General features: G+C 42.1%; 1 protein-coding gene across 8 annotated transcripts in view; it reads left to right on the top strand.

Moving 5' to 3' along the window:
- nav3 (neuron navigator 3) overlaps positions 1 to 25,765 on the top strand; it is a 252,680-nt gene that overhangs the window by 134,039 nt on the left and 92,876 nt on the right. For all 8 annotated transcript variants that reach the window (XM_088072951.1, XM_088072948.1, XM_088072946.1 and 5 more), the window contains exons 8-9: positions 7,390 to 8,503; positions 13,852 to 13,967. In XM_088072951.1, coding sequence (XP_087929077.1) covers positions 7,390 to 8,503; positions 13,852 to 13,967 — 1,230 coding nt within the window. The remainder of the gene's footprint in view (positions 1 to 7,389; positions 8,504 to 13,851; positions 13,968 to 25,765) is intronic.

Here is a 25,765-nt window from a genome sequence, read left to right as displayed (position 1 = left end):
TGACCTGTATAATGAGAATATATGCCACAAATCTAACAGCAAACTGTTTTTCTTTCTTTTAAATGCATGTGTCAATTGAGGTGAGGTTTTTGCGGGTCCATGAACATGATGCAGGCAGAGTTCTCCATGAGTTCTTTTATTCCTCAGCAGCAGTTTGTGACTCATGGGGTGGATAATTGATCTGTCACTGAGTTCAGAGCTGATCAGATCAGGTCAGTGGAGGAGAGGAACAACTGCTGCAAGTAAATGCAAAAGTTTAGGGCCAGCAGAGTGAACAGTTAAGTTTCACTTTCTCTGCCCCTAAGGCTCTGCTGCTCCATCTGTGCTCAGAGTGCACTCTGCGCTCCAAGATGTGCAATAAATAACTGAACAGTATATATTTCAATAGTATACCTAATGAACAGTCCAGCTCCAAAATTTGCTGTGGCAGATGTTTTATTTGTGTATGGAAAAACCTTGAATCTGAACAGAGCCATTTTTGTGACATAAACAGGAACAGATAAGAATAGTAGCTTTGTGTTACACCCTTATGATGACTGATGTGCCAGTAAAGCTGTCTGTGCGGGTAAAAGTCATTTCTATGTTTGTTTGTTTCTATAAGTTTTTTAATACATGTTTGGCCCAATGGGGATAAAGTGAACCCATGAGAGTGTTGTTTTGTTTTTCTCCTCACGCAGATTAAAGCTCTGACAACACAGGCTCAAAGGGCACAAAGAGCATTGCATCATTCTTGTTGCCATGCAACTATCTAATTAACTTCAGTCAACTAAATGGAAGCATCAAAGGGCATGTTTGCAAAATTGGACTGAAGAAAGTTTGTGAGTGCTGTGCTTATTGTGTGGAATGAGGATGAGGAGGCAATTGCAAAACTCGGTGAAAGCTGAGTGGAGAAGCTGCCGACTTCCTCCAGCGAGGCGATAATGTATCATCAGTCTGACAGTGATGTAACAGGGGGAACAGCTATAGTTGAAAAACGTTCAACTCAGAGTGTGATAAAATGTACCCACAACAGGAGCTGCTGTTTGGAAGAAAGGAAAGGTCACTACTGCATAACTAGCTGCAGGTTTAAACTGAGCAGACTTTTAAGTGTGCGTCTGTGTGCAGTTCATGTGTGTCACTTTGTGCATGTCATTTCAAACATGCATGCTACTCATTTAAATTCACGTGTCCACTTTCTGTGCCTCATCTGTCAAGTAGCTGCAAACAACACGTGCATTTGCGGTTTGTGTTGGTAAGCAGAGGGTCCACCACCGCCCAGCAGAAATGACATTTCATTCCTCAGTGGCCAAGGCAAAAAAAAAAGAAAAAAGAAAAAGAGGAGTCTGTTGCCATGGAAACGGCAAGTCACTGCACGGTGAAAAGTGTGGTGGCGCTGCAAAACAGCCTCCAGGGCGGGGAAGGAGGAGCGGGGAGGAGGGAAGGATCTCTAAAGACGGGGTTAATTGACTGGACACAGAGACAGAGACACACACACACACACACAGACGCACACAGGATCACACAAATGCTTGTAACCTCTTTGATTCACATTCATAAACTGCCTTCAGGGCCACTGCACTGACTCCATAGATGAGGGGTAACAGAGAGGACACACACACACACACACACACACACACACACACACACACACACACAAACACACACACACATAGTTGGAAACATAAACACAAGAGTGCACGCTCTCTCATCCATGTTTATAGGATAGCTGTCTAGACACACAGACCCACGCACACACACACACACACAAACACACACACATATACACACAGACACACAAGCGCAGAAAAAGAAACATGAGTGTGTTGTTTTAACAAAAGCTAATTAATGCATGTACCTGATGGGAATTTATTGATTTAGGATAATCCAATTTTACCTCTGCTGGTCTGAGATCAGACGTTTCTGCATTCTGACTCATCTGGGCTTTCTAACCTGCTAACTCATTACAGGAGAACAGGAGGATGTCTGCCAGTTCATTGACCTTTTAAATATGCAGAAACAATGTTCTTATGCAGGGAAGGAAGGGTTTTGCTATTGTTCTAGCACACTTAAACACAACTCACTGACACATGGAGACAGTTCATATGCACTCTTTTGTGAATACTTAGATGTTAAAAATGTATATACAACATGTAAACATGCCCATTGCTGTACATACACACAAATATGACACACACACCTGTTATGTAGAATGCAATTTCAGAATCAGTCAAAGTTTTGCTCTTGAGATTGTGGGTTCTGTCATAAGAGCCTCATGAACACAAAACAATATTTTATGCTGTAGGCCGCAGCTATTTAATTACAAATTCAGATGAGCCTGAATGTAATCTAGGAAATGTAGATGGGCCAGACATCTTCAGCAACACATTCAAAACATTTTTTTAAAAAATGCAAATGAATGCAGTACAAAAATAGCAATGTTAATTGTTTCACTTTTGAAATTTAGAAAAATTGGTCACATTTCTGACCCATGCAAATCACAAAGTGCAGCGACAGAGTAAAAAAGTGTTCTAAGTGCACATAACAAGTGGCAAAAACAGCAATCAATAACACACTCTAGTACTAGTATCTCCCTCCGTCTTCCCTCTCTCTCACACATGCAGACACACACCTCATCTCATGATATTTTCCATCGAGAAAGGAAAAATGTTCATTAAAAGACAATAGGTTTTAACTACTTGACCGCAGCTCAGATATTTTGAAAAGCGACTAAGCATGATCTGAGAATGAGATCACATGAGAAAACATTCATATGTGAGAGATATGATTGGTGATGATGCTGTTCTGATTCATACATCCTACCCGACTGATACTGAGCATGTGCACCTCAACAGAGATGAGAAGGAAGTGAGATGCCTTCCAGCACAAAATGTAGTTCACATATTTTGTCATACAGGTATATCAGATTTGTGTGTGCTGGGTTACTCGGAGGTTGCTTCTGGGCCAGATGTTTCCCACGGGTCGCCAGTTGAATAGGCCTGGTGTATTCTATAATAAGATTAGGGCTGTCAGCATTAACGCATAAATTGCGATGCAATTTAGGTCCGTGTATAAGGATAAAATATGCTTCTTCTTTTTTTTTTAAATCCTGTTAATCACTGGCTTACATTCCTGTCTTTAAGAGGCTGTACCGGGCATCATATGAAACTAGAAGACCTAAGACCTAAGGACTCCAGTGGCACCAGTCATGCTAGTTTCTTAGGAAGGGGACATTATAATGCTTCGTTCAACTGTTTGTGATGAAAAAACAGCATAAACTTAAGATATTTTAATGAAAATGGGTTGAATTGGTACCCATGAGCTCATTCCATGCTACTCACATGCAGTTTTTTGCTGTTGTTTAATTCTTATTGAAGACAATCTGGTAAGAATTGCTTTACCTTATCAATATGGACTTCATAACTGTTTTGAACAGCAAAATAACAGAATTAAAAACGTGATTTAAAAAAATGTGATTATTTTGATAACTATGGAAATTCTGCGATTAATTGTGAGTTTAAAAATTAATAATTTGACAGCCCTGAATTGCATGTCATTATCTATAATTGTATATTTAATTATCTAGATTATGATATGATAATCTAGATAATTAAAAAACATAATTGTAAATAAAGGCCAAGTTCTAAAAAGTATCTGAATAACTAACAAAAGCTGAAGAGAAAGGAGTAAATGTTGGGCACAAAACTATTTGAGATTTACCTAAAAAGTTGCTTCAATTCTTATGATAAATACAGTCTAATTTATCATTAAAGCTTCAACCTTGCAGATACTGTATATATATATATATATATATATATATATATATATATATATATATATATATATATATATATATATATATATATATATATATATATATATATATATGCCGTGTGTGTTTCAGTCAGTTGATGTATTGATGCTTTGTTTGCCAAACTGATGACCCAAACATTTTAGTCCCCAGCTGTTTGTTTTGGACTGTTTCCTGAGATGATGTCAGCAGATATTCATGACTGCCCTTCAGCCTCAGCAGCAGTTTTACGCCTCTTGATTAGCCGCAGACTTAAAATGTAGTCATAAAAAGTACCAGAAGTTTCACAGAAATCGCCTCCTGGAATCCTTAAATAAACAAATAATAATTGTATGTCTTGAATGAAGACATATGGAGGTAAATAAAACAACATTTTACTGTCGGCACACTGCACTGTGATGTAAAGCAGGGTCTTTGTTAAAGCTGCCTGACAGATTGCACTTCTCACTCAGAATCTGACTCAGTGCATTGAGGCGTTTTCAGGCATGTTTTAAGGTTTTAGAGAATGTTGTCAGAAGTGTAAGCCGGTTAAAGTCTCTGGGCCGCGGCCGCAGCTGAAACTGAACCCCCTCCCCTCTGCCTGCCTGAAGGGGCTTTAAACTGCAGACTGGAGGTGACTCACAGCCAGCTGAACCCTGCTCACTCTGCTGAGTGACAGCCAGACAGACACTCAGTCTAATGGGGCATAACTTCATGCTGTCATTCTGTCGCCCTCCTCTCTTTATTCCCGCCCCGACTCTAATTCTGCCTTTCCTCTGTGTTTTTCCTCTCTTCGTCTGTCTCTTCCTCTGAGGTGGCCTCAAACTCACACCCAGAAGGAGATGCATATCTGTTGTGCCCATCTTCCTCAAACACTATACTTATCAGTCTGGTACTGGATCGTCTGTGTGTGTAGGGGGGGGTGCTGATGGTAGGAAGTATCAACCAGCCAGGAAGATTGGTGTGTGTCTATGTGTGTATGTAAAGGTCAATGCTCAATGCTAGACCCTAAAACATTTATTTTACATGCACGACGGATGTCAGTGTGCTCAGTGTGTAGGTGTGTGTGTGGTTTTGTTTTCCTGTAGCAACATTTGACTGAAGATTTAGTAGAAGTAAACACCTTTGTAATGCATCATGGCTCAGTATTCAGGCCTGGAATGGTAAAAATGGTAAAATGAAATTGACAAGTTGTCGAATATGAATTGATTTAAACTAGAGTTGGAGATTAACTTTTTTGTCCACCTGCCACCGTGGCTGGTAGATTTCAGAATCTATAAGCCACTCAATAGTTTGCCATTATTTTTGTTTTTTTGGTAGGTGAGTGGAGCAATTCCTGTAGCCAATTGCATATTTTACCAGCATTTGTCTGGTAGCTTGTGCTAATCTCCAACCCTGATTTAAACAAAGAATGTCCTTAGAAATTTAAAATTAACATGAATGTCTGTTCTGCACACAACCAGGAAATGTGTTCCCTGTGGAGTTTTCTTGTAAACAAACAAAAGTTAAGTTTTTATTCTGTGTTTCTTACCAAAACACTCTTCAAAGCATTGCTGCATAGCGCTGCTAGAGATTATAACAAAAAAAACTCTGCACGGTGCCTTTAAATTACAAATCCAATCCTGAAAATCCTGAAATCCACCCAATATAATGTGCCTTGCAAATGTTGTCATATGTGTAGACAAAGGTGGATCTTCCTATAAGGTACAAAAAAGACAGTGGAGTGTAAGAGTAAGAGAAAATGAAAAGGCAAAAGCCATCTAAGGTGCAAGTTCAAACTGAAGAAAAAAGACTAAATTAGCAACTTTGCACAAACCTCATTCTTTTTTTTTCATTTATTACTATTGTTTGTTAGTTGTTTAATTGTTTTGATTTCTCATTAGCTTTTGTTCTTGTTTGTAATCAATTTTATTTTTTATGATAGGGGTTTTTTTTGTTGGGGGTGGGGGGGTGGGTTAGGGCAGTGAAACTGCTGGGTCTGGCACTGTGTGTAGGCAAAATGTGGTTGACACGATGACCAATATATTTCCAGCAGCTACGCCTTTTATAGCAGGAAACATTCCAGTGATTTTAGTTTCGATGCAAGCCCAAAAAGGAGCAGGGTCTTTCTTCCAGGGCTGCCATTTTCTACCAGTGTTGAACAATCATACAGGGAGAAATCCCTGGATCAGAGACAGACATCAATTTCTACACCCACTGCAGTCTCAATATGGAAGACGTTTTTTGAGCGGAGGTTGAAGTGCTTACTTTCTTTCTCCAAGTGGAAAAGCTCACTTTCTTCCTGCTACTACACTCTGTATCTACACATACAGCATGAACGGATTCAATACAATCCCAGAATAATTTCAGGGGCGGCAGATAATCACTAACGTACGTAAAATTGTAAAAAATAACTTCTACAGCATACCGATCATGGAAAACTAATGATGTGAGCAGTGAATATAGGAGTGGATGATTTTTTAGAAGGATATTCTCCATCCGTTTTAACATCGCCATTATGATCTCTTTTGTTGTCACGGTTACAACATGCTGGCCCGCCCCTTCTAACCACTGTTATCCACCTGCAAACATGCCATGGCAGGCCTCCACAGAAGTGTAAATCAGGAGGTGGAAGTCTGAGCGGGAAGCTACAACACACTTGAGTGCAAACTCCTTGGAGACTCCAGTGTAGTAATAATAACAGTGAAATCTTTTCTTTAACCCATCCTACTGTAGACATTCTGCCAATTGGGAATAACACTGAAATCCTCTGAAAGATTCCCATTTTGCTTGACTTTTGAGCTGTGTAAAACCACAGAGGAAGACAGCAGAGTGTTCAGCTGTGACTTTAGAGAAGGTGGTTTCTCATGTCAAATAAATCCAGGAAGACTGAAAGTTTGACACAATCAGACTTCAAAGCGTTTGCTCCAAACTTTTTGGGATGCTTTTAAAATCCTCACCAGCGTCAGAGTCACTACAGTGAATACTACTACTGTGTAAATGTGTTCCTAAAATTAGTTATCAGAAATCTGTCTTGCGTAAAAGAATTGCAAAATTACAGCAAATTGCAAATTGTTAGGCAGAATTATGCAATTTACAGTTAAGCCTTTGAAACCTGGGCAAATTGGCTTGATTTCTTCCAAAGACATGGGAAGAAAGCAATGAGTGACTTAAGAAGAAATGTCTCAGAAATCAGAAAAAAAAATATGTGAAAAGTACAAGAAAATACCTGAAAATTACCACACAAAAATGGGAAAGTTTTAAAAAAAAAGACAAAAAAGAGAAATAAAAAAACGAAAACTACTTAAAAAAGAATCTATAAAAATACATTTAAATAAATAATCATAATAATTTTCTAATATAGTTCTCTTGATACTTTTACTGCCTTCTTTCCCATGTTTTTGAAAAAGATCAAACCAATTTGCCTAGGTTTCAAAGGTACCGTAAGAGGCGAATGCATCACAAAAAGTGATGTCGGTTCAGGTTTAAAAGGGTTAATTAATGTAAATATTGTCACCACTGTAACACAGAACTTTTTTTTTTTTTTTTTTTTATCAAACTGTATCGTATAAGATGTGTTAGTCTTCCATATAAGGTGTAGTTACTGATCATCCTTTCTGTTTTTCTCTTCCTCCCTGGTCCAGAAGCGGTGAGGGGTATCCCAGTACCCGGGGGGATGAATGGAAGCGGTATTGGTGGGACGGTTCCCACCAGCCTCAGCGGGCAGCAGCTGGCCTCTGCCATCCCTTCACCCTCCGCCGGCAAATCCTGGCGCAGCAAGTCTATGAACCTCAAGCACAGCGCCACCTCCTCCATGCTGGCCAGCCCAACGAACTCCCCCTCCCCCACGCTTTCGCCCTCTGAAGGCCTCCAGCCGCACGGAAGTGATGGGTCAAAAGTACCTGGTGGCGGCGGACCCCAGAGGTCCATGCTGGAGAAGTTCCGCCTCATTAACCCTAGATCGGCTTCACGAGCGTCGCCGTCTATGGCAGAGATGGCTTTGCAGGAGGAAGACGATATGTCAGAGTATGGCGAGGATGGATTGACGCCCACGGGGTCAGTGTGCAGCAGTGGCAGTAGCAGTGCTACGGCCAAGCAAATGTCCACCAAGACCACTCCGCCGTCCCTCGCTGCACCAAGCAAAACTTCCTCCTCTTCCCCATCCCCTTCATTTTCAAAAGCGTCCAGCAGCAGGTCCATGGCGTCGTCCAAAGACAAGGAGGACAAAAGCAGATCTGGTAAATCTTCTAAGGACAGCTCACCAAAAGAGGAGTCTTTTGCCGACCCAACCAAGAAGACCTCCAAAATCGCCAGCCTCATCCCCAAAGGAGGGAAGCCATCATCTGGAAAGAAAGATGGCAGCCCTTCCTCGGCTTCCAGCGGCATCCCAAAACCAGGACTCAAAGCTCCTTCCGCCACGACGTCCAAGCCTCAGAGTCAGTCGCAGAGCCAAAGCCAGGCGGCCTTAAACAGCAGCGGCAACATGCGGGGCGGAGAGGGGGACAGAGGCAAGCTGACCAAAGGAGGGCAAGGGGGGAGTTTCTACATCCAGCGCTCCAGTGCAGGCCCAGAGGGCAAAAGGACCAGCATGACCTCCTCCACCAGCACCTCAGCACTGTCTGGGTCCAGTGGGATGCTGGGAGGAGGAGGAGTGGGCGGAGGAGGAGGAGCACTAGGTGGGAATGGAGTAGTTCAGCTTCCTCAGCAGCAGCAGCACAACCACCCCAATACCGCCACTGTGGCCCCCTTCATGTACAGGTGAGCCGTGTTCTTTATTTCCACACTTTTTTCCCCAGAGAGGTCAATTTATTGACTTTTTTTTTCTCAAAGTCATTCCTGCACACACTCAGACACACTTGCAGTGTATTCCTGGAGCACTCCCAGTGATCAGCTGGCGCCCCCCTCTGTGCATCTTGCTCTCGCCTCCACATCTCTTCACAGTCATTACAGAACAAATTAACATCCACTGCCTGACGCTTGCCAAAGCCTATTATTTAACTGTCTGGGTTTCATCTTTGATGTGAGAATCCAGACATTGGCAGCATTCAGGAACCTCTTCTCTTCATTCAACCGGTGTTGTTTTGATGCACGCAGCTGGCGCGTGGTTCCCTGGCGTTCCAGCCATCAGAGGTGCAGGAAGTGGGTAAATCTGCCCAGCAGGGCCGATTTTCTCTTACAACAGCAGAGGTAATCCAGGAGGGGAAAAAATGGAAGAGCCGCCAAAGTCTTCAGGATGCCTTTGTGCTCAGAGAGAAAGAGAGTTAGGAATCCCATTAAACAAGACTTAATCCTTCACCCCTTCTCTCCCTCGCTCGTCTTCCTCCTCCGTTGTGCACAGTCAGCTCTGCCACATCGAGCTGTGACTCTTTCGAGCATTAGCATTACTTTAATCCCACACAAGTTAAAACTGAGGCGACTATCAGTCAGGGGCCGTTAGTGGGTGATAGTCACTTATGAAGAAGGGGACAGAAACTGAAACTGTAAAAGCACAGAGCGCCCACTCAATGAGCAGAAAGTAAACATTAAATGCAATAAGAAGCGTACCATCTGTGATGTCAGCCACAAGTTTCTGAGGGAACATTTTGAGCTGGGCTCGAGTTTACAATGTGCTGCCATTTTTGTCAGTAATTGGGGCTAGATATTTTGCCATAGAGAGCGGAGTCGAGAACACTACAGCTGCTTCCAAACTTACCGCTCTTTTTTTTTTTTTTTTTTTTTTTGCAAAATCATCACCTAAAACACATTGGCTATCTAGAGACTGTCACTTCTAAATAGAATCTGGAAGTTTCCTTACTCACTTCAGTGCAGTCTGAAGTTCTAGTGGCCATAAGAAACAAAATATTAACAGTAATCTCTGATTTTTGATATTTCAAATTCTGAGGTATTTGGCATGAGATGGAGAGTTTGGCTATTAGAAGCTTCACTCTCTCTGGTATTTAAGCTAGTTGTCTGAATAGTTTCATTTAGTCTCCCCTGAAACATATTAATTATTTTATCGACAGACTCGTGAAGTGTTGGGGGGTTTTTTTTGTTGTTTTTTTTTACCTTGACTTCTTTTGACTGCTGTCTTGTAAGTGAGACTGCAGGAAGACAGCAGTCAAAACATGTCAAGGTAAAAAAACAACTTAATAGTCTGGTGATAAGAAAATAATTAATATGTAATGCTAGTTATCAATCAAGGTTGTTTTTGTAGGTTGCTGAGTTTTGAGGATATCGGCAGCAGAAATGTCTGCCTTCTCTTTAATAGAAGTGAACTAGATGGCACTTGGCTTCAAAGTGCCCAAAAAACCCCAAGACATTTGAAAAACTCAACAGCAATTTCTCTTCCCAAAAATTATGACTGGGTTACTCAAGATAATTAACGGACCTTTTTGTGAGGAGATTCACGAGGGAACTATTTTCTTGCTGCAAAACTATGCCCACAAACTGTATCACCTAACAAAAGGAAGCGTGCATCAATTGCTAGCTCACCTAGCACCGTAGAGTTAGCTAATGTTACAGCTCAGCCGAGGAGAATGCCATTAATGTTTACATCGCAGCACTGTCATAAGTCTTGTATCCATGAATAGATGCATGCTTCTTTCTGCACTGTGATTAGGTTGGTAGGTGTAGTTTGGTATAAATAAAATAGTTCCTGCATAAAAGTGCTCACAATGAGGTCTGTGGATTATCTTGAGTAACTGGGTCGAAAAAGAAATGCTGTTGAGTTCAATTATATTGGAGAGAATTAGACATCTCTACAGCCGATATCACCTACACCCAGCAACTCACACCAAATCAATCTAGATAGATAAATAGCACTATACATAAGAGATAAGCACTATACGTGATTTTTTTTATTTAGGAGTGAACTGTCCCTTTAAGGTTGGCACATCAGAGTGGCACTCCAAACTTGATCCACATGTCCTTACAAAATAGATGTTTGAGGGTTAATGTGACAAAGGGGATACGTCCAGGACTAGAAGGTGAATCGTAGTCGCTGGCAAGCCAATGGCTAACTTGCTAACTCTCCAAGCTTCTTTCTGGTTTTTTTTTTCGCTCTCAGCCATTTACTCCCCTTGGCATTTTGTTCATGTTCGTATTTTGTACATCATATCAAATTCATATGTCAATGAAGAGTTTTTGAAGGGAGGTAAAAGCCAGTCGCGTATCAGAGTTCCCCAAAATGTTTGCAGACCTACTTCATTGCCTTGTGGAACTCCACAGATTGCTAGGATTGCATTGAAATTAGTTGATTTTGTTTTGAAATTTGGCTGTGTCAGAAAGTGTTGCGACCGGGCACTATAGGTAATTCTATATATAAACTAGTGCACATTGTTAGTGCTGCGCTCTATGCACTGAAACAAAGAGGGTATTAAGCCTCTGGTTGTGTTAGCACCTTGTTCTTGCCTTCGAGGTACCTTTCTCTTCTGTTCCAAGATATTTCCTCGTGAGCACATTTCTGTAGCCTCCACCTTCGTCCTCCTCTTCTGTTGCTATAAATGTTCTTCCTCCCCAGCAGGCTTCACCCAGCATGCAGACAGTAAGCGTAACAGCCTCCTGCTGTGCTGCAATTTACCATCATTTTCAGCCCAATTAAGCATCTTTGTCTTGTTCGCCTTCTCTCCATGCCCGCTTTAAGTTGTGGCCTCTGCCAAGTTTAATAGACCAATCAGTGTGGTTGAAGTGACTTTGCTGCATTTAGTGCGCAGGATTGATTTGTGTTCCCTCCCAAACACACAGCATGCTCCTCTGCTCCCAGAAACAGAATCAGGAATGATAGAACACCTCAATGATAGTTCATTCGACACCCAGGAGAACATTAAAATAGGTCTAATAATTGTCTTATTAGTGAACTTGCCCTTCCATTAAAAAATAGCAGAATCATTTGTTAGTAAATAATAATTGTTGCCTTTTCCCTACATATTAGAATTCTTATTCAGGGTCTAAGATGTTGTGTGCAGCAGTCGTAGTAGTGAATATCTCTGTCTGTTTTTGTGAATCCACTGAGGTGAGGGAAGCTTGCAGAAAAAAAAAAGATTTTTCACATGAGCTGAAGTCATAGGCTGATGCTGCTGTCGCAATTGGAAGCCAATTTTTATCTGCAGCTCTGCAGGTGGTGGTGGTGGTCCCCAGAGTTTGTGTGTGTGTGTGTGTGTTTGTGTGTGTGTTGTGTATATGGGAGGGAATGAATACAGTAGCTTGTGCTCAGATCTGTCTGTGTGTTTGTATGCAAGCCTGACTGTGTGTATTTGCAGGATTTTCATGTGTATGTGGTTAGAAGTGTCAGCTGTGTGAGTGTTGTGTGTGTGTGTGTGTGTGTGTGTGTGTGTGTGTGTGTGTGTGTGTGTGTGTGTGTGTGTGTGTGTATCATCTGACTGTCACCGTGTTTAACTGTGTGTTTGTACATGTGTGGTTTTCTTTTCCATTCCTTGTGTGCGTGTGTGTGTGTAGGACTGTTATCTCGTGTAGTGTGTTGGACTCTATCCTTGTTTCTTCACATCAGCAAACAAACAGTGGAGCATGATGCGGCTCGGGGTTGAGGAGGAGAGGCAGTTGCACACAAACATATTTCATGCACACATGCACACACTGAAGCAGTCGCAGAATCTCATCAGAGACCGTTCCATCCTCCCTTTAGAGGTGTCCATCTGTTGAACATGTGACTGAGACCAAGAGCTGACTCAGAAATACAAACTCCTTATTTTCTTGTTTAACATCGCAGAAACACAGACGACAGACTGGATTAAAAGGAGGAAAGATTCTGGCTGTTGCTCTAAAATCTCTCAGTTGCTGGATCTCTGTAACCCTTAAATTCCAACTGTACAAACACTGTAGCACTTTAGCCACTCCAGACCATATTATGTCATAACAGACCATATTATGTCTATGTGATGCTATATTTTTACTGTGATAATAACATCTCTGCCATGATATATAACGAAATGGTGCTGATAATAACAATACCTTTATTCACAAAATGCTTTAAATGCAAATAAAAAGACCATAAACACAAAGCATTTTAATATTTGAATCTTCAGCAAATTGATTTGATTTCTCGCTCAAAAATATGGGGAAAAACACAGCGACTTGGCAAGAGATGTCCCACAAATTGGAAGATTTTGTAGATGTAGAAAATTATTTTTTTGGTAATTTTTGGTAACATTTTCCTAATTTCTTGCTAATTTATTGGGTCAATTCTTCTCATGTTGCTCATTGCTCATTGCTTCTTGTGTTTTAAAAAAAAATAAGAACATTTGCACAGGTTTTAAAGGGTAATAGAGCACCCCAGGAATGAGTCCTAAAACCTGGAAATTAGTTAGCATTTCAGCACCTCCAGTTCTGTGTTTTTTGAATGGGTTTTTGGTTAGATGCCTGAAATAAGGTCTTTGGCTAACACAAGTGATAAACGACTTTCACATTGTTCTACTACATAAAATACATCAGTAAATACCCCAATCGTAAATTTTGGGGCTTTTGTGTATCCTTAAAAAGTTGCTTAAAGCAGACTACAGAAACATCATCTCACCAGCCTTGTAGCGGGGGCAACATAAAGTTGTGCCACCATGGTGTAGTCCATTTATAGCCTAACATTAGCTTTTTACTTATGGTGAAAAAAAAAAGTGGTGTTCATTGGTTATCTTGCTGAACAAAATGTCTAAGTATCATAAATGTTCATTTGCCATATAACTTATTTTCTGCCATAATCCAAAACGCTATGAAAATTCTTGTAAGTTTTTTGATAAGGGAAACAGGGTGACTCTAACCTCTACTTCCACCTGCATTCTAGGGTATGGGGCAATCTATGGATAGGTGTTATTGCTGTCAAGGGAAAGATATAATTGTATATCATCAGCATAGAAATGGTAACTGATATGGGAGTGAGGAAACTTTCTTTCTTGGACATAGCCATGACAGTCTCACAACAACTACTGGAAAACATTATTATCAATCTGTCATTGCATTGTTTGGCTGTGAATGGATGAACATGAATCTGGAGCAGCTCACAATAAAAATCCGCCCTCCATAGCCCATCTGAAATGACTGTAGTGGCTGTAGTCAAGTTCACCAGATATCTCAAACTGTCTCTATAACTCCTGTGTATTATTTTGTCCTTGCGCCTTTAGGACATTCTCAGAAAACGACTGCACCATGGTGGCCCCAGCAGACCCCTGCCTCAGCCCCACCAAAGGAGAGCTGGTCTACAGCAAGACAGCCAAACAGTGCCTGGAGGAGATATCAGGTACAGCAGGTCACCACACGCTGCCAGTGCTGCATGTATGATATTTCTGTGTGTGGGTGTGTTAATGTGCATTAGCATTCATCTCTTGTAATGTTGGTCATACCGGATTTAACCTTCCATTTGCTGTTAAGCATCTATATTTAACTATGTTGACCTGCTGCAGTATGGCTCTGCATGTGAGAGGAGATGATGCATTTAGCCTGGGAAATAGAAAAATTATGGGCCGCTCTACCTAACATTTGTGTAACAGCAGTAGTTAAAGGGTAGCTGCAGGGTGGGAGAGTTTTTGAAGGCTACTGCTGTTACTAGCACAATGCATTGGTGTCCTGCAGCTGGTGCGTACGTGTGTTTTGCGTGTATGTGTTTATTTGTGTTTACTGGGGGGGATCCCTGTTCCGTGCTGGTTTCATGTAACGGACGGAAAAGGTCAACACTGACAGACGGACACGGGGAGCATCTGCAGCTCTTTGTTTACGTCCCTGCAGGCTGCCATCATGTGTTACAATCCCAGCTCGGCATGACGAACCGCTATGTGACACACCATCATCAGTACATACACACATTTACTATTGTTTTTAGCCTCAGCAGAGGGATGGCTTATGCAAAGTGTGACTGGACATTAGATGGACTTTTTTAATCCAAAGCTACTATAGTGTCATTAGTTCAGATATTTTAGCCATATCCAGAAAGAGGAATGGATGGAGTTTACACATGAACTACAATGGAGCATGAAAATTGGGTAGGGGAGGGAGTTGTAAACCTTCAAGCAACAGAGAAATTGATTTAGTAAAGGTGGTGGTTTTTGGGATCAGAGGCTGAAATCACTCAAAAATAGACCATGCTCCTCAATATAAGGATGCCAGTTTTGGTTAATTTTGCTTTCAGTGGATCGATATCCACTAACTAGTAACTGGTTAATTTATACGGGAAAAAAAAAAACAAAATGAGGTGAAATACAAGAGGATTTTCCTTTTAGTCCAGCATTCCATTAACTCATTGAGCTTTAAAGCTGCATTTCAAAGCAATATCCATTTAGAGGTGGTGGAATTTTTTTGTTTTGATATGTTAATGTTTTGAGTTTTATTTTATCTTTTGTTGGTTTTGCTGACAGACAGCTGCATTAGCATTAGGGGTGTAACTATGCATGAAGATATATGTATATCAGGTTAATGATCAACAATCCAGCATCATCTATGCAAATTGAAAACCTAGCTACATATTATAATCCTATAAATAGTCCTTTATTTTGACATAACCATGGCTCATCAATGTCACTTTTTCTATCCAGGCGCACTACCTTACTAAACACAGTGCTAGTGGCTTAGTGCCAGGCAAAAAGGATATTTATTGATATTGTTCATATCAATCACAGACCCCTGAATCGAATCAAAACCGTATTGTGGCAGACTTTTTAATAACAGCAAATATTATATCTATATCTAAAGAATCCATATAATATCACATCATGATGAAATTTGTGATTCACACCACTAGTTAAAGTGAAAACATATTGCCCACTGCCCACCCTCCTGTCTCCAATAGTTAGTACCTGTTAGCTTTGGTTGCTCTGCACTGCACACCACCCAGGTTGGTGGGGAGCTGGCTAGCGGCTCCACTCACTCAGCAATTATTGCTGGTAATGCTGTTCTGGAAGCACGGTAGCAACCCTGCAGTCTCAAACCATGTTGCCTCAGTGAGTAAGCGATTTTTTTAAGCTGCAAAACGCCTTAGCATTGTTAACTATGTTTGCACTGCTAGCCATGCTGACACCGTGAGCAATGCTAAATGAGGTAACAGCAATAACAAAGTTAACAATGCTTGCCTTTCAGTTTACCCCAGATCACCCCGGTGAAACCCCTTTTAACATTGTTGACTATGTTATCAGTGTTAGCTCTTTTAGGACAGCAGCAGTTTCAGCACAGCTTGTGGTGCTGACGTAGTTAACAATGCTAAAATGGGTTTGAAATAAAGCCGCTTACTCACAGGGGCGACCTGGGAGGAGTCCGGGTTGGGTGAGTAAGCCGTACTGCTAGCTAGATCCCAGGGGACCCAATAAGTGCACAATGCAGTAAAGTAAAGAGCAACAAAAAAAAGACAACCATGCCTAACCGAAATTATTTCAAAATTATTTTTGGTGTGAAACCATTGACATAAAATTAAATTGAATTGAATTGAACTAAATTGAACTGAACTGAATTGAATTATATCACTACTCCAACATTTTGTACAGTCTATATATATCTGAGTTTATGATCCTACTCAATTATGGTTGTCATAACACCCATATACAACCAAAAGCTGCTGGTTGAAATGAAATCGTAGTGTTTGTTTGCAAAGGCTGCAAACGTCTTTATTGTCCTTTAATTACAGTCAGTAGACATCTGTGTAATTGAGCTTCTGTAGCTGAGAGGTCAGGGCGAAGGGACATTTGACCAGTTCGAAGGAGTTTCAAACCACTAACTGAAATTCGTGCCAAGGCAAAGGATGAGAGGTTAGAGCAGGCAACACACAATCACAACACAAGCCGCTGGCACTGAGAGGTTCCATTGTTTCAGTTGCATCTTGCCTTGCAAGTCAAGACTTCAGTGTCACAACTCATCCCATTTTACATCAAAGACTGTGTTGCCATTTGCCAAGATCTACTGTATTGTGTGGGCTGTTTTAACTTAGATCCTTCCAATCATTTTTAGAAGAAAACAACACTTGGTTCAAATAATTTGGAATGAAACTCCACCCTTGTAATAACAGAAATAATAGAGATCAGCTTTGGATGATAAATAAGACGTCCAGTTCAAAGTGAAGCCAGAGAGACTCTACAAAGCTCAGCGAGCACAAACAGCAGCGCCTGATTACAGGTTTGGTGATGTCAGGTCAGCAGTGACATTCCAGACGTTTTGCTTTGGTCGCGGCTTTGCCGAAGCCCATCATTTGAAGGATAGAATTAGACTGCGGCGCTGACCGGTCCCTTTGTTTGGGGTCCATTTCAAACACTTGCTTTTTGTTGTCACACGTTTCATGGTCGTCTCACATCCTTCGCTTTTTCCCGACTTTTCCTCCGTAGAGGAGTCTTTGAGTAGGAAATTCAAGTAAACACATACCGCAAACACCACATGACAAGCGTACTCATTTAACATATATAAGCTCTTTATTCACATGTTGATTTAAGCTTTTTGGGAAATGTTTGTAGACAAAGAAAGCGAAAACAGCAGATGATTATCTTAGACGTCTTTTTAATGATTTATATCTCCCTTTTTTGATTACCCTTTTGAAACCTGAGCAAATTGGTTTGATGTCTTTCAGAGAATTCAATAAGCAGTGAAAAAAAGAAATGACCCAAAAATTAGCAAGAAATAAGTGAAACATGCAAAAAATTACCTGAAAATTATTATTTTGTGGTTATGATTATTATAAATATAGTTTTTCCCAAGCTTTTTTCTGTTTCCCCTTAACATTTCTACCCTAGCATTTTAAAAATAGTATTCTATATCCATTAGTTTCTTTCAATTTGTGGAACATTTCTTACCAAGTTGCTCATTGCCTTTTTTCCCATGTTTGTGAAATAAAAACAAATCCTGCACACTACGACATTGCTCCAGTGAATATTAAATATAGCTACCACCGAGGTGACGCCCCCAGCCACATGCTCTTTACCAACCATCTCTTGTCCAGCACCTGGCCTTTTTGTCATCTGGATGTGTCTGCTTTTGTGAACTTTTTTAAAGAAACTGTAACACTTTGGTTGGGGTTCAAACGTTTAAATACTTGTGAAAAGCGTCTGAAAGCAGCATAAGAAAAGTGATGTGACTCCAAGTTTCAATGGGTTAATAATGGCTGTGGATGTGTGTGTATGGATTGGTCTCTCACAGAAAACACACAATTAGGTTGCCCTTTATTATGGTTTCTGAGGCAACTGCGTCCCGGCCCTGCTTGCCATTGGTAACTCTGATTAAAGAATGTGTGGCAGACAGCTGTGACTAATAGCGACAGGGCTAATAAAGCCCCCATTGATTGATGGGAATATGTTGCTTCTGTGGTCTCATTGTTGATCCGCGATAAGCTGTGGGCCGGCCGCTCCAGCTCCTCAAGATAGCATTTAATTAAGTCGGGGCTGGCCGGCGAGGTTCAGCAGGGGCTGCAAGCTTACAGGTGCTGCTGTCCAAACAACTCACTGTCACACTGCGAGGAGGGGAAGACGGAGAGACAGAAAGAGCGGGGGAATGATAGTGTGAGGGAGGAGAGATAAGGGCAAGGAAGAGGAGAAAAGTGAGAGAATGAGGGATTAAGAGAAAGAGAGGGTGATAAGCAGAGAGAAGGAGGGCTGAGAGTGAGAGAGAGAGAGTACTGCAGGCTGCACGCAGGAATGAGCAAGCAGAGCTGTGCAAGCTCGTCCGCTGGCTTCACCACCCGCTCATTCTCCGCTGTGAGCAGAGAGGGACCGTCAGAGAGTCAGAGGAGAAGTGTGACGGAGGGGTGGTAATTAAACGGAGAGACAGAAGGTGGAGGCAGGCAGATAAGAGTGAATGAAAAGAGACTGTCGTTCAGAAACGGGAGAAGATAAATACAGTGAGCGCAGGAGTGGGAGAGAGCAGTGAGATGTAGCGGCTCGTTCATCCACGCCCCTGACTGTGGTGAAGGAGGAGAAAGACAGAAAGCATGAGGACAGAAGAAGGAGTGGACGGAACAAGTGTGGCTCAACGTCTGACCGTGAGCATGGACTGGCTCGAGGATGGATCTGGATTCTACCTGCACGCCTGAGAGGGAGGTTTTCTCTCCAATCTTCACCCCGTGCTTGCTTTCCCTCCAGCCCTCTGAAGCCAGGACCTCAGTCGGGAGGTGTGGGACGTGGGGACACATTTCTCTGCTTCCTCCTTCTACCTTCCATCTGCTCTCCCAGTGACAGTGCAGCCAAGATGTGAAACAGGGAGCTACGCACAGGTAGTACAGTTTCACTCACTGAGCCTCCAGAGGCGAAAAGGTAAGCCGGAAAAAAAGGGAGGGGAGCAAAGATGAAGCGAGGAGCAGAGTTCTCGGTGTATCAGGGAGGCAGCCCGGCTCGACGGCCTCCCCAGCCTCTCCCCGACAACCTCAACCTGCGGATCAAGCAGCGCTCGCTTACAAACCTGACGCTGCTCAGCGACGGTGAGCAGCGGGTGTACTCCTTCGAGCTCGATGAGCCACCGCCTCGCCTCTCACAACCCCAGAACTCGTCGTCGTACTCATCCCCCACGCAGCGGGCAGGAGGCAGCCTGCAGGGAAGCCCCAGGAAGGAGGCGGTCACGAGGGGCGGTGGTGTGCGGGGCACCAGAGCTCGATCCCTGTCACTCTCCCTCACTAAGGTGCTCTCTCAGTCAGAGCACTCCCTCATCCCAGTGCCTTGGCGGTGCACAGGTGCAGGCGGGCGCCCGCAGCGGGCGTCGTACAGCGGCCACACAAGAACCGAGCTAGCACGGACATACAGGGAGAACGGGGGCACGGACGAAGATGGAAGCAGCGGGCGTTCGGACGAGGAGCCAGGAGCAGGAAGGGGTGGAGGTGGTAGTGGTGGGAAGCGGGGCAGCAGGGAGAAGGACGGTGGGTATTGGGCAGAGGAGGAGGTTTCAGGGGGCGGTCCTCGTGAAGGAACGGCTCAGCTGGACAAAGAGGTGATCCTGACGATGCTGGGCGACCTGGAGCAGGTGCTGCACACACAACCACGCCCACGTAAGTCAGCACAGTCCAGGAAATTAGTATACACTCAAATAATTTTTGGAATACATTCCTTCAACATGAAAGGGTGTCTATGACAACACTGCAAATTGAAAACTTTGTACAGGAAGTGAAATTGAACTTATGTTAATGTGAAGTTGTAGTTTAAAATGTAAACTTGAGCACATTATAAAAATGCAAAACCTTCAATAAGCTGTTTTTTCTTAATCCTCACAATGGGGAAACCTACGTCTCAGGGCACGCTATTAGCATTTTAAGACATTATTTAAAAGGAATTTGCGAGACAAGGCTGTTAAAGCACACACACACCCTCCCTTGTGCAGTTCACACATACACTCTCAGCATCCTCAGCCACATCATTTACACAAGCGTTTGAATTCATGGACACAGGCAGATAAAAAGATCTCCTCTGCATGTACACATCCTTTTTATCTCTTGCATCTGCACACTGTCACAGTCTGCAAATGAGGCTCTCTGCTGTGTGTGCGCAGCATTGTTAAGTGCTGTACTGTATATTTAGCAGCTGGGGGTCTAACTTATACCTACAGGTTGCATCGCTATACCTCGACAGAAGCTTCATTAATGTCTAGCTTGGGAGAGCTCGCTATGAAGTCTGATTTTTGCACTAACCTGGCTTTGATGTGAGAGGGAAAAAAGGGAAGGGTCTGAACCTTTTTTTTTTTTTCAACGTGACAGTAAAGATAATTATTTTGACTCTACAGATAAAGTCAAATGCACAGCAGGGCGGGCTATGGCAATGAGCAGAGTATTGCTTATTTCCTTGAAGCCTGTTGAGGCATGATGCAGCATAAATACCTCAAGCCATAGATGATGGAAAATCAACACCTCACCCACTGCAAAAGCTTTTATCTTACACCTCCCTCGCTGCCCGTGAGTCACACAGCCAACATGATCAATAGCTTATTATTACACTTTTGTGTCTGTATGTGTGTGTGTGTGTGTGCTTGTGCGTGCGTGCATGCATACAGGTGCTAGTTTTAGCACACATGCCTCCATCTTCATGTTTCTGTGTGTGCGTTTCAGAGATCTATCCAGATAACTGAGAAGCCATTTACATCCTTAAAGAAGTCTCTCACCCTGTCAAAGTTGGCTTTCAAAGTATCCAGCTGCTGTCGTGGCTGTTTGAGCTCTCGGCCTCGGGGGAGCAGTTGTCGTTTATGCGTATTAACAAGCTCTCAATGTGCCGCGATGCCTGTTAGGAAACACATTCAGCAACAGGGCTGTAAAATTTGTGGATGCATCTACGTGTGTGTGTGGGTGTGGGTGTGTGCCTGTGTGAGCTGCCATAGCGACACACCAGCTAGTCAGTCACTGACAGCCAAAGCTTCATTATTAAGGCTGATTTGTGACAAACTGCTGCGACAAGGCTGGATTGAGCTCACAGTTGTGTCTAGTTGTGTGTTTGTGTGTGTGTTTGTTGGCCTGCATGCGTGTGTATTATAATTAGATGACTGGGATGGTGCCCTGATAGTATTCAGCTAGAGCGAGGGGCATCAGCAGCAGCTAACATGCATTATTGAAAGAGAGGGAGAGAGAGTGAGCAGGCACCCACTGCTACAGTTTGTGTGTGGGTGTGCTGGAGTGAGTGTCTGTGTGTGTGTGTGTGTGTGTGTGTGTGTGTGTGTGTGTGTGTGTGTGTGTGTGTGTGTGTGTGTAAGTCAGTCCCAAATTGCAGTAATTTCCATGATGATGCATCAAGTTTATCTTGAGCAGCATTTGTGTGCGTGCGAGTGTATTTATGCACCTTCCCTCCTTCCGTGCCCTTTTCGATCGACCCTGCAGACCTGTTCTCAGTTTGGCTGCTTCACAGCCTCACTGGGCCAAGAGCCGGACAGCAGCTTGAATCCAAATGAAAGCTTTGTGGCTTCTCACCTCTCTGTCGTGTTGGATACTAAAGTCAAAACACCAACTATACATGTGTATAAGCAGCCACTGCGTTGGGTATTAGGTGCTGGGGATTTAGCAACACACATTTTTGCTGCTCCTCTTGATCCGCGAAAGGTTGCTGAGCTGGGAAATTGCTTATAGGTATTGTGTTTTGGACTGAATGTTAGTTTTCTAATTCAAAAAGATGTGTGTGTGTGTGTGTGTGTATGTGTGTGTGTGTATCTGTGTGTGTGTATGTATGAGTGTGCAAAGGAAGGATGTCAGTTTCAGTTTCACTTGGCTTTACTTTCGAAAGGCTGACACCATGGATTTATTATGTGAATTGGATACAGTAATCGAGGCGCGGCCCCGTTCATTCCTATGAAAGTTGCTCAGTGGTGCATGAAGCCAAAAAAGCTGTAATTCTGTTGTATGACATCACTCAGATCTTTCGTATAATGGGGCCCATAGAGCATGGGCGCAAGAGACTTATAATAGCCAATTGCAGCCGAGTGACTAACTTCAGTCAACCAAACGGCTAATTTCCAGTTTAGCACTCCGATAACTTGAATTGGGAAAATGATTTAATCTTGTGGCTCCTCTAGACTTCTGAAATGTCAGAACAAATCCATCAAATCCCATTAGTTAAACAAGTAATTTTGCTGGGATTTTGATGCTCAAAAAAAATTATCCGCTGATTCACAGACATCTCTTTCACAATCTAAGTCTATGGGAAAATGTTGTTTTGGGCTCAATGGCATCACGAGGTGTTATTCCACTTTTGGTCATTACAAAAATTGGCTTCAAAGTCTGGTGCAGCTCCTGGGAGCTTGGCCAGCACCCATTCACTCGCAACTAATCAGTTAATTTTCAAGAAAAAAAAGACAAAACACAAGCGGCCTTTACTTTTAGTCTGGCGCTCCATTGACTCAGTGATCTTTAGCTGCTTATTTCAGAGGGAGAGAATTTTAACATTTTGCTATCTAAAGGTCTTGACTTTTATTTTATTTTCTGTTGGCTTTGCTGTCAGAACGCTGGCCAGTCGTGTTAAATTGTGGAAACATGGCCACTGTCCAGTCTCTGGTCTCCACTAGTTCTTCAGCTGCTCATTTGGCGCTTACAGCTGGTAATGGCGTCCCAGTGACAAAGTACATTGCTGCATGTTCAGAAAAATTGTGCCACTCAATTTGAAACCTAAAACCACATTTTGCGTTGTTGGCTATTTTCAATGTTAGCTCTCTTATCACCAATAGAAGTTTTAGCACGGCTAGTGGTGCTAACATTGTTAGCCTTAGCCTTAACCTTAAAAGGTTTTGCAGGTCAAAATGAAGCCACTTACTCAGTGGAGGGACCTGTAAGCTAATTTTGGACTGCAAAACCTTTTGAGCATTGTTTACTATGTTAGCATTACTAGCTGTGAGAACACTGCTAATGGTGCTAACACAGTGAACAATGCTTAAATGGTTTTATGGCTCAAAATTAAGGGTCAGGACTACGTTATTAGCGGTAAGTGCCGAATGAGCAGCTAGCTTGTTCTGACCTGAGTAGTGTGCAGTGCAGTAAATTTCAGAGTAGCAAAAAATTAATTTACAGACACACGTGTAACTTATAAAAAATATTATAAATATAATGTTATAACCACTGACATCCCTATTTCAAAGTGTTGGCATGCATGTGAGATGCAGTTGTGTTGCCAAAAACTTCTCTCCTGTACCGCAGTGAATTGCTCAGACACACACACACACACACACACACACACACACACACACACACACAAACAAAGAAACATAAATGCACACACACGCCTTGGGCTGCTTCTCAATGTTGCATGAAGTGTCCGTTCATGACGGAGACTCCAGGGCCAGATCTCCTCATGTCACTTTCATAATGGGATTGTAATTGGATCTTTCTGGAAGGGGCTGTGGTGAGAGGAGGAGAGGAGAGGAGCAGGAAGACATGAGAAAGGAGGGAATAAGTAAATCAGATAACAGTGATTCTTTGAGTTTGTTCTATAACAGACCCCTCCACCCACCCCCACTTAGTTCTTGGACCGATCTGCTTTCCTTAAGGAGCTGCAACCCTTTTAAAAAATGACAACAGCAAATCATTCTTGGGTTCAAAGGGGAGTTTCCATCTCTCAGTACTGTTTCAGATGTGCTCCATCCTGACAGGAATTAATTCAGGGCACAGAGGCTTCCATGCATTGGCCGTGAACACAATTTTGCAGTTGTGATTGTCCATGTTACTTTTTCTAGTAAGTTTTGGAACAAGATCGCTTGTGCCTCATCGATTTCTAATTACTGGCCAGAGAGTGGAAATGTGATATGGGGTCAGAGGTTAAGAGCGTGCTGCACCACTTTGTCCTAACACAACCTCCGGTCTGTTTGCTCTGTGAAGACAAAACATGACCTCAATTATACCAGACTGCACTACACCCTGAGAGGTCATCACTCAAAACGATACAGTATAATTGAGGTCATGTCTTGACTTAATTTTGAAAAAGACTTTTTGAATGCGGATATTGTCATGGCTGGATCTTTGTGAAATTGTAAAGTCTTTATGTAATGTTAATCAGTACCAAATCCTGTCGGTGGTGGCAGGTTAACACCTATGAATCATCCTATCTGCTACTTATACCAGCTTCATGTCCAAGCATTTTAAGCAGGGGTCTTTAACGTTTTTTAGGTTGTTTAGGGCAGCCGAAAGTGCCATGTATAAACATACTTTTATTTGGTCTATAAAATCCTAATTTTAAGTCAATTTTACATCAACATTATGTTTTCATTAGACAAACATTCATGTGTAACAGCAGTCATCAATGCCGTGCACTGTAAATTTAATTGGTTGGATATTTTGTGGAATATGAAATCTTTTCTAATAATATGTTGGACTAATTTTAATGTCTATTTTAATGTCTATTTTTAGATATATTCAAATCTTTGAAAAAAAATAAACTTTCAAAAAAAGTTCAGCTAACAATTTTGCAGTGCTTAGCACTTCCCAAACATGAGCATTTTTGTTAAAATGCTACTATATAAAACATGTCAGTACAAACAGTCTCATGCACTATGAAGCGTGCCTGCGGAAATGCTTTATATTGAAGGGTTTTTTTTTTTTAGCAAAAACTGCATGTATTTGGGAAATATTGAGAATACAGCTGGATAAATGAAACTTGGATTATACTCATAGAGTTGTGTTAGAGTTTAGAAACTGACGTTTTGATTTAGTTTTGCTGCTGTTAAACGTGGCCCCCAATGACTTAAATTTATGAAGAATGTTTGCCTTTTTTGTGTTCTCCATTCATCATGTAGGCATGCCAAAAAAAATCTTTTCACAAATTCAAGGTAATCCATGGTGAGTTATTGATATGCAAATGATCATTTTGTAGTATTCCTTTAAATGCTTTTAAACTCCAATGAATAGAGCTGCAAATGCATAGCCATGAAGGTAATAACAGTAGCAGATAGGATGAGATTCCTAGTTATCTCCTCAAATTCAAGGTAATGGGGGAAAGTGATTGATATACAAATGGTTTAGCTGACTTAACATTTATTGAAGGTCTATTATTCGGACAGACAGCCAAGACAGCTACATCAGCTGCAAGCATATAAAAGAAGGGATTTAGTGTCAGTCACTACAACTGTACCTGTAACAAAGTGACTCTTATAATGTGCGTGTCACTCAGTGTACACCTAAACAGGAAAACTGGTGTCAGCTTGCAAGATCAGTGGCAGTGTCTGTTCAGATCAATCATTATTCAGCGTGGGGAAAAAAGACAGGAGAAACTATAGAAATGAAAAAGAAATAATGCACTGCACAATCCTGCTCACTGTTTATAGTTGGATGAAATGTATACAATCTGTGCTTTACTGGAAAGTTTATCCAAATGCCTTGAGGTCGATTCTGAAATAGATTTTTTTACAATTCTGTTGTTATTGAGGGTAAAACTGGCTGAGCTTTTCTGCTTATTTTCAATCCTGACCTGCTTCATATTGCAGCATATAAACACCTCAACTGTTTTCCTCCCCCTGGCACTGAGCTGAGCCACAGGAGTCGCTTGGGGCCTTTTCAAACCTCCAGCCTACCACAGCTCCCATCTGCCCCCATTTGCCCCAGTCAGTGTAATCGCAGTAGCTACAGTACGTCTGCTCAGAGCACTGAAACGAGCACACAGCGCAGCCTCTCACACTCGTCTCACCATCACG

This window comes from Plectropomus leopardus, chromosome 22 (assembly GCF_026936395.1).
Source record: "Plectropomus leopardus strain MGB_pleo_1.0 chromosome 22, ASM2693639v1, whole genome shotgun sequence".
Classification (NCBI taxonomy): domain Eukaryota; kingdom Metazoa; phylum Chordata; class Actinopteri; order Perciformes; family Serranidae; genus Plectropomus; species Plectropomus leopardus.
This window is presented reverse-complemented; position numbering and strand designations above follow the sequence as displayed.